Source organism: Diadema antillarum, unplaced genomic scaffold, assembly GCF_040938485.1.
Source record: "Diadema antillarum isolate AM-2024a unplaced genomic scaffold, OU_Dant_1.0 seq00000057_RagTag, whole genome shotgun sequence".
Taxonomy (NCBI): Eukaryota; Metazoa; Echinodermata; class Echinoidea; order Diadematoida; family Diadematidae; genus Diadema; species Diadema antillarum.
In genome coordinates, this window is record NW_027271163.1 from 266,457 (window position 1) to 279,962 (window position 13,506).

The window sequence follows — 13,506 nt, forward strand, 5'->3', positions numbered from 1 at the left end:
AGGGGGGGGGGGGGGTGGAGATCTCCACATAACATTGACTGATGTCCAAGCTTGCATTACAACTGTGAAAACAGAACTCATTTGAGTAGGTGAGAAGAAACCCCTAGTAAAGAGATTAAGGTACCTTGTAAAATGTGTGATCTACACAAAAGCAGCGGCACCAATAATAACAGCAAGGTTGCTACGTACCTGCATGCTCGACAGGAAAAGTAGAGTATATCTTTTAGTTGCATCGGGGGGGGGGGGGGGGGGATTGTTGTTCCTTTCATCTGTTGCCATGAGAAATACTATACAACTCTAGATTATTTTCAGGACATATAAACATATATACATGCACACATACATACATACAAACACATGTATTTATATACATGCTGGCATACATGGTAGCGCATTCGTAAATGCATGTATACATACCAGTACATATATGCATATATATTTCATGTTCCTACATACACATATGTTCATGGTAGCAGCTCATCTAGCATGCAGAAAAGCTCGAGGATACACTATGATTTTAAGAGTAGGGAATGATGTTGAGGAATATGGAATTCCATCATATCACAGAGATACATCACTGGGAAGCATAATTTTCATTAATCAAGACCATTTTGCAGGAAAAAAATACTGCAATTGTGACTCTACCGTCAGAAAAAAAGTACTATTGTAAAGTGACCAGTGACCTTTCCTTGTCTTTTGTGAATATTGTCCTTTCTCTATTTGATTAGATTCCCCCCCCCAAAAAAAAAAAAAGTATATGAACGTGATGTGCTGTCTATTATAAGTACGTAAGGGTCACTCATTTAAAGTATCAGTTTGATTCAATAACAAATTTACAGTTATTAGATTGTCTCTAATTCTTAAACTAGGGGTGTTTTTTTTGTTGTTGTTTTTTTATCTAGAGAGGTTAAAATAATGCATTTGCGTTTTAAGTGAAGGGTAAAGAAGACATGATATTTCTCTTTTCCCTTTCCTCAAAGTCAGCTGAAAAACATGAAGAAGTATTCATTATTTGTTTTATGACTTCCAGTAGAGCATGATGGTTAGCAGTGTTCCATGTTTTGCATTCATTCTATGAGGGATGGAGATGATTTGGAGGTTTCAAACGTAATCAACATAGCCTTCCAAGAAATCAAGATGAAGTTCGTGGAATTTGTCAGACATGCGAAGGAATATGATATAAGTTATTTATTTAGATAAAAAAGATTTAAGATATAGGAATGTTTTTGGTGTTATGAAAACTGGACTCTTTTGAACAAGATGCATAACTGCCCTTCAGGAGTAGAATGACAAGAGGATTGTTACATTGTTTCCCAGGCTGGTTGAAATAAAGATATACTGTTGCTACAGAGAACTTAATAAAGATACACACATACCCACATACATTGTACAACGGATTAATGATGTATAGATATTGTTTGTTTTTTTAGTGCATGGCATTACAGTATATAATGCAATTCTCCAAACTTTTGCATGTTTGGAACAATGGTACGTGTGCTATGTTCAATTATGGAAAATGAAATTTTTCCTAAAAAATCATATTTGCGCATTTTCTAGGCATGAGCAGCAGCGATGAGAAAGGGAAATTTTGTAGTATTTTTCTGTTCATCATCTCAAAAGTCACAGAGTGAGCAGGTGGCATTCTCTGTTTCCCATTACAATATTTTTTTGTTTGTTTTTGTTTCCGGAGAAAAGTAAAGGATGATATTATTATAGGTTATGTTGTATTCATGATAATCAAGAGTCGTTTGTGTCTCCAACCTGTTAGATCAAACTCTTTCTGCATAAAACAACAACGACAACAACAAAATCAAAAACATTATTGGGAATGCCACCACACCTTACCATTTTGTGCATCAATTAAATGGAGATGTTTATTCAGTTTCTGCAGTTAGTGTATATTTCTTATGAAGGAGCATATTCATCTGTCTGGGCAGAAGCTGGAAGTTATTGTTTGTGGTGCTCTTTTTTTTGTGTGTCTCTTCCTTTTTATTTATATTGTCAACTCCATCTCATGCTGTTGTTGTAAGGACCAAAGTTTCTTACAAGTTTTCATATTCCCCGTGATTGTCTGAAAAGAAGTATAGTGCACCTCACCATGATTCATGTGTTTTGCAAGTCTGTGTTGTGTAGAATTAATTTATATATTTAAGCTGTTTGTATATTTGTTTTAGAGAAATGTACTTAAACATGTCACATACATGAAAATGTGCTTGTCTGTAATTACAAAAAAAAAAACATTCATTTTTATAAAAAAATAGAATCTAATATAATTTTCTTTTTTTTTTCTGAGAAGTTCAGAATATTGAACAAAACATATGTTGTATCTAGCATTGAATCCTAAAAGCAGTGTCTGTGAAAACAAGTAGACTTTAGTGTAAGTAAATTGTGTGAAGTGGTATATTTTGTATGTCACAACTTTACAAGAAGAAAAGGAATAATAAAGCTATATTTATTAATGCACAAACTACTCACACTGCATGACATTATTGAAATATGCGTATAGCTTGGACTTGTGATTTGAAGGAAGAAAGTCTACCTATAGTCTTGTCTTCAGCCTAATAGGTAAAAGAGGAAGAAAATGATATGGAAGAATATGATATGCCTGGATAGAAATGCATTGTTAGCATACTATTCTGGGCCTGATATAAATGTTGTTAGCCATACCTTCAAACAGTTGCTATTAAATTTGCTTATAACTTGAGTGTGCTTGCTTTAGTTATAGCCACTTAATGTTTTATTGTTGCTGTTGTTGTTTTTTCACACACATCTTAAATGTACGATGTGGGATGTACCTTTGATGTAGACTATCACCTTGCATGAAGAAACAGGAGGGAGGAAAAAGCTTCAGTATAGTGAAGTGACCATTTTCGTTGATCAGCCCTGTTGAAAGTACTGCCCAGTGAAACGGTCATTACATGATGAACGGTCTAGAAAAAAGTCAAACTGCCCTCTAATGCAGTATGAAAAGTATATCAAATATTCCTATAACACGGCTCTTTTTAAGAGTTCCATCTGCTTAATTTGTCTTCCAGTTGCCATGACAATGCCCAATATTTCTCCAGACTTGTTGCATTACAACACTGATTATCAAATGGAATGACAGTGTTTAACAATGAATTGAATATTGCTCTTTTATGTAGCATAGCATAGTTGACGAATGAATGCTGGAATGACTGAAGCAAAGACAAAACTAATGCAGTTCTGAGGATTTGGCACTGACAAAGAACTTATTCCTAACCATGTTTCTGAAACACTATTCTAACATGTAAAGAGTCTGTGGGTGTTTGATATATACAGTGATGACTCTCTTTTGGTGACTATTAACTGCAAATTGCATTTCATACAGCAGCTGTATCAGAGAAGCCATACCTGGCAGTTAAACACACAACTCTCAACATGCATGTTTGTGTAATTGAGTAATCTATGCATGTACACATTTTGCACATGAATATAACAAGGTCGAGTTGGTATTAACTGTTTTAAAGAGGTCAGACTCCGCAGTGTTCAAAATGAGTACCCAGGACTGAGCAAAACTCAAGGGGAAAACATATTGAGCCACTATTGGCCATATATGATTTGAAAAAAATGTGTTTTGGAGAATCCAAGTTCAAGTTTACATACAGACCTATGCAACAACAACAACAACAACATAAAAAATTCTCAATTAACATGATACATGTTTTAGAAACATATTTACTAACAAGTTTTCCATAAGCATGAAACCCTTCATTGTTTGATACTTCCCACAATGCACTGCACACAAGAATCTACCTTTGGGAAAAAAAAAAGTATTTTCTAAAAAAATGCCCACAGACTTACCTTGTGTGTTTGTATAGATGTCTATCAACTGCAGTCAATGATAATGCCATGTATACATTACATTTATATGTGGCCAGAATTATTGGTTTGTACAAGTTCTGTAATTATACCAACAGTAGCACAAGTTTTCATTCGCAGGTAGCAAGAGAAAGAAACAGAATGCTGAAAATCTCTCTCTCTCTCTCCTTCTTTTCCCTTTCTATTTCTCTCCTCTGTGACACACTTTTAAGATATTGCTATGGAAATTTAGCCAGCAATAGCCATAAAGGAAGTGCCCCTTGCAAAACATTAGTAATCTTTAACATGCATCAGAATCATTGCCTTCCACTCTAATGTTCTTTGCCTTTACCTGTATGTCTGAAACATCAGCAACAAAGTTTTGGAAGGCAGATGCAAGCCAAGCGGACTGCTTTACTCTCAAAAAGACATAAAATATGTGCATGCAGAGAAGCATACAAGTGGTCGTAAGGATTGTGAACCTGCTAATGCCATACTCTTATTTATTTGTAGATATATAACATAAATCTGTTTTATCATACTGATTATCAGATTTCAGTTGTAAGTAGTTTTCACAGATATTTGTTGTTGTTTTTGTCTTTGCACATGTTAGAAAAATAGTACAATTACAAATAAACCAAATGGTGCAGAGTCTCTCCAGTAAATGTGGAGCAACATTTGAGACTCATCACGCTAAATTCAGTATTTTGATGATGAAGAAAGGGCTTGACTTTTATCAGACATCGATGTTGTCAGTATTATGACAAACTCGAAATATAAACCGTATCTCAGAATCTACTCACATTTTGTCAGGCAGTTCTCATATATTTTGGTTTGTTCAATTATTTTGCGTGATAGTTTCGTACTTGTACAAATCATTTAAAAACTATGCTTTGAATTTCTGGTAATTCAAAGTCGAGATGTTTTTTCCATCCATATTTTTCATTGGATGTTGAAATCAGTTGCATTGGAAAAAAAAAGAAGGAATATTCTTGGTTATGTTTTTGATTATTATTTGATATTTTGTGTTTTGTTTTTTGTTGGCAGAGGAAAAAGTTCATATTTATATTTTTCTTGAAATCATGACTGTGTATGTCATGTGACACGTAGAATCTGTATAACGGATTTACTCTGGTGTGAATATATAGCTGCCAGGTATTAATGTATATGCAAAATGAAGTTGTATGATGTCTAGATCTCTTTAGCCAGCTCACTGTGGACAATAAACAAAGGTTTTTATAAAGATCATTTGTTTTGAAGAAGAAGAAAATGACATGTAGAGTGACTTTATGCATTTGAATAGTACATTTGTTTTTGAAAACACTACAACTGAATTTCTAAAAATAAACCCGCAGGCATTTAATTCTACATTGCGTGTCAGTATCGTGAACATCATTTCTTAATGCTGTCACACTTGTCACAGTATGGTGAGCTCCAAATTGGAGCTGAGGTGTGTGTGTGTGTGTGTGTGTGTGTGTGTGTGTGTGTGTGTGTGTGTGTGTGTGTGTGTGTGTGTGCTGTAATATGAGACAAGTTGGATGGGAAGGGGGAGGGGTTGAAATACAATATGTAGATTAAGAATGAATTATGTTAGTCATTATGATACCTGCAGTTTGAGGTAAGGAGAGGAATTAGTTCTTTTTGCCTTGTTTTAAAAAAAAATATATTTTAACATTTATTTTATTCACTGATAGTTTGGTTATATAAGCTTTGCCTTAATAATGTCAACAATTTAAGTTTGATACACATTCTAGATGACTGTTACTTTCTATTATCGATATCAAGTAAAGATTACTGAACAAAAAAAAAAGTGTGTGTGTGTGTGTGTGTGTGTGTGTGCATGTGTTGATGGAGTTAAGAACGGGTGGCTCATCATTTTGTAGCCACTGATCGAAACATAGTAGAGGTGTCTTAGTTTTGTTGTTCCCCCAAAATTAAAGTTTATAAAGTTGATGTTCTTTTACTAGATATGATTAGTGATTAGAGATACTTCTAATTAAAGGAGAATTAAGAAGGATGAACATTTTGTAAGGTAACTTCATTTTCTGACTAGCAACAAGAGAAAATGTAATTAGAATATTTAGGTAAACTACTAGTAAATTATCATATTTCTAAATTGAATGAGCCATCCCAGTAAGTAGTTTTAGTGGGTCACATTAACATACTTATAAATGATAAGCTATATTATATGTGACCAAAAAATTAAAATGGTGATTCATTTCCATTTTAGGAAGAAGTTTTGTGCATGGATATTACCAGCTGTGTCTTGAATGTGGTAAATTCTACAGAGTACTTTGAAATCAAATGGGGAGTGATGCAGGTTGATCCAAATATCCACAACTCTTTTTGGTTGTTGGATATTGAAATTTTAGTTGTGCAAAGGAGAAAGGAGAACGGGTGCTGTTTGTTATTCTGAAGGTTTGTTATTCCGAAGGTTCATTATTCCGAGGGTTCATTAATCCGAAACACATAAATTCCCTACACCTAGACTACCTAGAGGTTCGTTAATCCGAAAATGAAAAAGGGTTCGTTAATCCGAACATTTGTGGCGTTATTCCGAAGGTTCGTTAATCCGAAAGTTCGTTAATCCGAAAATGAAATAGGGTTCGCTATTCCGAAGGCTCGTTTATCCGAAAATGAAATACGGTTCGTTATTCCGAAGGTTCGTTAATCCGAAAATGAAATAGGGTTCGTTATTCCGAAGGTTCGTTGATCTGAAATGAATAGGGTCCGTGATGAACCTTCAGAATAACGAGCTTCGTTTCATTTTCGGATTAATGAACCTTCGGAATAGCGAACCCTATTTCATTTTCGGACTAATGAACCTTGGGAATAACAAACCTTATCACATTTTCGGATAAACGAACCTTCGGAATAACGAAGCTTTGTAATAACGAATCTTCGGACTAAAAATCCTTCGGAATAACGAACTGATAACCAAGAAAAACGAGGATATTAAGGATCTTGTGTTTGGGCAAAATGAGATAAAACAAACCCAGTATTTTAGATGATATTCCTCTGTTTGTGAAGGATGTGAGCATTCAATAAACACCTTACAGTATTTTGATACAACTTTGGGAAAGTTAGTGGTTACAAAATGCATAAAGGGAAACATCTTTATGATTAAGTTAGGAGAAGGGTAGACCAGGAATTCACTATCAGACCTGTTTGGGAATTTTGTTCAAGAAATCAATCTTCAAGGGATTTATTTTCTTTGGAGAATTTGAATTTTACAGAGATCCTGAACAAGATAAAAAGACAATTGGTGGAAAGAGAGAGATTTAACACTTACAGGAACATTCCAGCTAACGAAAACTGTCATCTTGTCAAAATTAATTTACATCAAATCACTTGAAGTAGCTTCTTGTCCCTCATTGGGTATTTTTAGAAGTGGAAAAAAAAAACTCCTTTGAAGTTTTATGGAATGGCAAAGATCCGTTTAGATGAACATCATCTAGATCAAGACTATGAGATTTGGGGCTTAATTATGACAAATGTTTGGCTTTTTGTTAAGGCACAAACATATTGTGTGTTTAAAAGACAAATTTAGTGTACGGAGAAAAGAGGGGTGGAAATTGTATTTCAACCAAAGTTTTAAAACAGTTGAGATAGATTGATTTTCATATGTGATTTTCATTAATCTGTCACAACATATGTAAGAGCACCTCCTCTTATTTTGAAATTGTAAAGGCTTGGATAGATATTGAGATACCAGTAGGCACCATTCAGTATACAGATATATTGAAAATGTTGATGTTACTCGAGTAATAATTAACAATAAGACATACTTTTGTACAGAGATATATACAAGGTGGGGATAAGTTGGGTACACTGATGGCCATTTGAAGTCTTGGTTGTATATTCCACATCTAGGTTCATTTATTCATTCCTTTTGTTCATTCACAGTACTATCGGCCAGGGCTGTTCAGTTAGGCCATGCAACTAAAACAAGTTGGATCATCATCAAAATACAAATAAAAAACAATATGAAATAAAACCTACACAGACAAGTTATCATATACAAATGAACATTTCAAAAAGTAAATGTCACTATAAATAGAAGGTTGAAGTTATTAGTGCTAAAAGAAATCACAAAGAACAAAAATTATGTCAAATAAAACATTCCAAGCAAGAAGTAAATATCAATCATGATTTTAACAAGAGAGAGAGAGAGATCACTAAGATTTCACATACAAGGAAAGACACAAATAAACACACACACAAAAAAAAATACTGTACATGGAAAAATGCACCAATACTAAATCTTTGCACGCAGTATGCTATTTATTGACCATTATAAAATTTAAAGCACAGGCTTACCATAAACATACTCAGAAATACAAAAATACAAAATAATGTGAGTCAAATAAAAAAGGAATAGATACCAACTAACTCATGTGACATTCAGCATACATGACAGAAAAACATAAAATCAATGTTGTTGTTGTTTTCATCCCCCCCTTTTTTTTTCTTTTTTTTTTCTTTCTTTTTTTTTTTTTTTTAGCGAAAATGGGAGGGGGTGGGGGCTGCAATCGGACGAGGGGGGGGAGGGGAGAGCCGCTAGCTGGCGAAAAATTATTCTCTCCCACCAGTCCTCCTCCCTGGTTGGCCTGCCTGCTGCCTGCTCCCTTTCGACGGACGACCGGTACGCTGCATCAACCGGTAAGCCGCGGTGGAATCACACGTGTGCTCTTATGTGCCCGGCTGCCCGGAGCGGGAGCGAGCTTGTCTTGTTTATCCTCTCCTTCTTTTTCAGCATGAAAGATCATCGTTTCATTATCAGTCTCTATCAACTGTTAGGCAATAGTGTAGGAACAAATACTGTGTGACCTGACTTTAACCATTTCTTTCTACTTTGTGAAGTTGGGGGAAGTGCGAGGCTATACCCTCCGTTAGTCCGACGTGAGTAAATTGATGTTTCCAAATTGTTTTGCACGCATGTGAAACTTAGCATAGAACATTGTCATGTGCTCCCTCTAGAGAGAGCTCCGTTAATGTTGATATTTCTTGTGAATGATGTTTTAACAAAATCTTCTCCTTTTTTGCGTGTAATAAAGCAAGGCAATTAAATATAGGATCTACCAGTAGTAAATTTTACCATATATAACCATATTAACCCCAGCCAGGCCCAGAGACCAGGCCGGCCGGGCGGGTGCTCGCGCTCTCGCTCCATATTGTTACATTACAGGAACTGTTGTGTTAACTGTGGTGAGATCTACCATTGAAATCTTCAATTGCCATGTCTCAAAGAAATGTGTGTAGTTTAATAGAAATACACTGATGAAATGAATGGCAGTGGAATGGTGACTTAATAAACCAGGATAATAATAGAAAAAAAGCAGCATGAAGAACCCCAAGCTCAAGGCTCATACAGCATTTTACGTGAAGAATTCAGAATGGGGGAACAGTGCATTTTGTCAGACCCGGAGATGTGCTAAATGCTGCCTCCAGAGCTGCATGTGGATACTGTATGATAAGCTGTTATTTTCAAGAGGGTTTAGCTTTCGCAAATTTCACGAATCACTGGTGGACCGTGAATTTAACACGTGAAAATGTCGCCATGCCATGCACTAGGATAATGATTAATAGTGCACTCAGGAAAGCCTCGATGTCAGTTCATGAAATCAACATCTTGCAAAAATGTCCCCAATCTCATTCGTAAAAATATCTGTCTACGAAAATAACAGCTTAAATACAATATTTATCATGTCAATAATGCTTGATAGTCTTAGTTAGCTTTAACCCTGGGGGGCTCCTTCAGCCCAAACAAGACAGCCATGACTCAGAGAAATGTATTTCGTAAATGTTCATAGTCCTTTGTATGTATTTTTATGTAATCAATCTATGACCTCTGTCTGATGATGTTTCTTCTGTCATACACAGGATGGAACTGGTGCTGAGGTTGCTGGGTAGGCAAGCAGCACAGGGCACCGCCAGAGTTATAGGTGGGCGATGTCTGTCAACAGACAGTGGCAGTGGGTTCAAAGTTCGCACACTGCATCATAAGGAATGTGCAAGCCTTGCCATCAGTCAAACACGTGAGGGCGCCAGGCTCACCAGTGAGGACTTGAAGCAGCTGCACCAAATTGACCCAGAAGGCTTCTTCGTGGCGTTGGATGATAACGGAGACATTGTTGGAACCATAGGGGCTGTGCGATGGACAGACAAGCTGGGCTATATAGGATTTTATCATGCTGTAGATTCAGCCAAGGACTTGGGTGTGGAAGAGGCCCTATGGACAGCTGCAATGTCTCACCTAGGTGACAGGAATGTAGGGATAGAGGTCGATGCTGCCGATGTGGAAAAGTGCGAGCAGCTTGGATTCCAAGAAGTGTGGAGAAACGGGTGCTTCAAAGGTGCCCTCATTTTACATGTACCACTTTGTACTAAAGAGAGTGCTGTACTTTATGTCAAGGAAATATTTAAGGAAAGGTTTTGCCATGGCTTAAGTGCACATAATTTATTAACATGGTTCATCACTATTTAGGGCAAACATTTCTGTATAAATGTTGCATACCCAGAATGATAATTTCTTGCTTTTGTATGTGTTGTTTTTAAAAATGATGTTTGATGTTTCTAATATCCTTGAACAGCTTGAATTTGATTTTTTTTTTCTCTCTAAGGTGTGGGCGTTGCTCTGCTTCCAGAGATGCAATCCACTAACATAGTCAGGCGCATAACTGAGATGCCGTTCAGCAAGGTGGCCTACTTTGATGAAGACCTGTTTGGCCTGGAGAGGATGAAGTTCCTGTACAAGTGGGCCAACGTCAAACCTCCGACAGGGCACTCCTATGCTCTCAGTGAAGGTTAGAGGCTGCCATGCAAAGTAAAGAACTCATTTGTAATGCAGCATGGTTGTATCGTAGAGACATCAACTTACTGTGGCTTGAATTGATGACACACCATCTGAAAATGTCAAAAGGAATATTATAGAATGTTCCTTTCATGGGATCTTGAGTGGTAATTGTTTAGAGTAAATGTGACAAATTTTTAGATGTGTAGAAAGGACTTGTAATCTTCTCTGACAAGTGTTTCAATCATTGAGATGGAGACATTGTAATATTCTTCTCTTTGAACTGCGTAGAAAAAAAAAATGGGGAATAAATTGTCTAAGTGATAATGGGTATCTGTGTGAAAGAAAATGTTCTGTACATCTTTGTCAGCCTACAGGCTATCATATGAACAAAATCTTCTGCTCCCAGCATGCAATATTGCTCACTGGCACTGGTCCGACTGTCCCTGACCAGTAGAAATCACTGTCGGACCAGTAACTTTTTAGGAATTAACCAATAAAAGAAATGAGAAACTAGGTTCGTACTGATCTGACAGACAGGTTGGACCAGTAGAAAAAATGGGTTAGTGTGCAGTCCTGCAGTATGCATATAAGGGTCTTTGCAACCTAGTGCTTTTGTCACCCTGTCAATCATTAATGTAGATGAGGATATGCCTTCTCTTGACCAGGAATGTAGGTGAATTCTTTATCTCATTTCTGCTCTTCTTCATCATTTTGAAGGTGACACAGTTCTGGGATACGGAGTCCTTCGGCAGTTACACAAAATTGGCCACCACCGCATAGCTCCCCTCTACTGCCGTAACACCGCTGTGGCCCAGGTCCTGCTCTTGGCCCTGTTGAACAACATCCCCCAGGAGCCGGTGTACGTGGACTCGCCCCTCTCAAATCCGTCCTTCACCCGGATCCTGACCACCGACCTGCGGATGGAGCAGATCGGCGAGCGGGTGAGGATGTTCAGCCGAGGAGATCCGGGATTTCCCCTCCAGAAGATGTTTGGTATGCTGAGCTGTGACCTGGGATGACCTCACTGAGGATGCCAATCTCCATGGCGACAGAGACTCAGGATACAAACATTGATTCTATCTTACTGCATATGGCAAACAGCTTGCTGTATCAAATGGTGTACCCAGCATTACCCTGTACTTCCCTTAATAAAATTCAGGTGCTTGAAATTGGACATTCAGACAAAAAGGCCTTGTGAAGAAGTCCTGATTTCCATAGGTACAAACTCAGTCACTCTCCATGTCTTGACCTCCATGATTTCGTGAAGCTCACATGAGGTGTGTCCAGCTCAAACTAGTTTGGATTGGCGATTTTGATTTTGAAGGCTTTTTGGATGTCTGTCTTTTTAATTCAAGAGTGTTTGTAGCATATTCTACTTATCCTGCAGGTGAAAATAATTGTCATTGCCATGAATAAAATGCTGTGTGTATGCAACTAATTGTCATCTCAACGCCCCAGACTATTTTCAGGTTTTGATGAGCATGACGGAGCTTGCATTTGTTCTGCAAGACTTTCGAGTATGTATTATGCATAAACTTTTACAGAGAGGTGTGAAAAGCCAACTGTGTATAATCAAGACCTGTTGTAAGAAAAATCCTTAAGTTATTCCATGTGACATGTATCAGGACATGTGGGTTGAGAAAATCACCGAGATTTTCCTTTCTGTCATACAGGAGACACCCGTTTCCATATTTGGTGTGTGGGGTTTAGATTATATAACCCAAATGATTTCTGCTGAAAATCTACCACACTTCAACAAATTATATGTTTTTAGGTCATGATCCCCTCAAATACATCTGTAAAAGAGAGATATTGCCAATTAGTTTCACATGCACATGGTCTTTTCCTCAGAATTGTTGTGGGGCTGAAAATTGATTTCAATCTCCTCGAGATTTGTCTATGAAGCAAGTTATTGCCACTGCCTTGATATGCAAGTATGACTAGATCTTGATTATTGAGGGTCTGTGGTCTTATTCTCGTTGGTTCACCATAATGAGTAGAATTGTAAATTTGTGATTACTTTGAATGCGAACTCTGCTTCCAAAATGTGAAATGGCTAGTTTTATGGCTTTTATTGCGACTACTAGATTTCATTGATATATGATGTGCACATGGTTTGATAATCGTTATTGTACATATATACATGTACATGTGTGTGTGTGGTGTGTGTACCAACTACTTACACATCAGTGCAAAATGTATCAACCAAATTATAAATTATAGCAAATTAAAAGACAATCAGTCTTGCATGCACATGGAAACACACACGCGCACAAAAATACAAACATCAATGAACATACACTGTATAAAGGGGATGGCTAGTAACTGATCAGTGGGAATCAGTGGGAATGCTGGGGGATGATTGTTCCAATCCTTGTGGCATTCATTTAAGAGTACATTATATACATTGTATCTATTGTTGTGTGAAAATTATTTGCTTCAGAATGGTCTCATATTCAAGCAATGTGCAGTTCAATGTTTCCAGAGGCCATTAACGATCGCCCCGTCACTGTACAGGCATGCTAGCCTGGAGACATTAAAGTGCACGTTACTTAAATATGAGACCATTCTGAAGCAAATAATTTTCACACAACGTATCTTAATGAATACCACAAGGATGCGAACAATCATCCCCAGTGCTCTCACTAGGCGTTTTCACATCAGCCCAATAAAAATCCAAGCTCGAGAGATTTTTTTACTTCCCAAGTCAGAAAATAGCACGCTACTTCGAAACATCGGGCTGATGTGAAAACACCTACTGATTCCTACTGATCAGTTACTAACCATCCCCTATAAGCATGTTCTACAAATGTATTGTATGTGTGTTTGTGTGTGTACACTGTATATATATATATATATATATATATATATATATATATATATATATATAT

The 13,506-nt window shown here is 36.9% G+C and overlaps 1 protein-coding gene across 1 annotated transcript; it reads left to right on the forward strand.

Moving 5' to 3' along the window:
* Nucleotides 1-8,601: 8,601 nt before the first annotated feature.
* Nucleotides 8,602-11,725, forward strand: LOC139725711 (uncharacterized). The gene is made up of 4 exons (XM_071636794.1): nt 8,602-8,721; nt 9,703-10,175; nt 10,443-10,625; nt 11,333-11,725. The coding sequence occupies exons 2-4, from the start codon at nt 9,704-9,706 to the stop codon at nt 11,632-11,634; spliced, it is 957 nt and encodes a 318-aa protein (XP_071492895.1). The 5' UTR covers nt 8,602-8,721; nt 9,703; the 3' UTR covers nt 11,635-11,725.
* The last annotated feature ends 1,781 nt before the right edge of the window (nt 11,726-13,506 follow it).

What these genes read in the sequence shown, in the direction of transcription:
- LOC139725711 (XM_071636794.1), top strand. Translation starts at nt 9,704, where the DNA reads ATGGAACTGGTGCTGAGGTTGCTGGGTAGGCAAGCAGCACAGGGCACC. An exon ending in GAGAAACGGGTGCTTCAAAG is followed by an intron (nt 10,176 to 10,442) that starts GTGCCCTCATTT and finishes TTTCTCTCTAAG; the next exon opens with GTGTGGGCGTTGCTCTGCTT. An exon ending in CTCCTATGCTCTCAGTGAAG is followed by an intron (nt 10,626 to 11,332) that starts GTTAGAGGCTGC and finishes ATCATTTTGAAG; the next exon opens with GTGACACAGTTCTGGGATAC.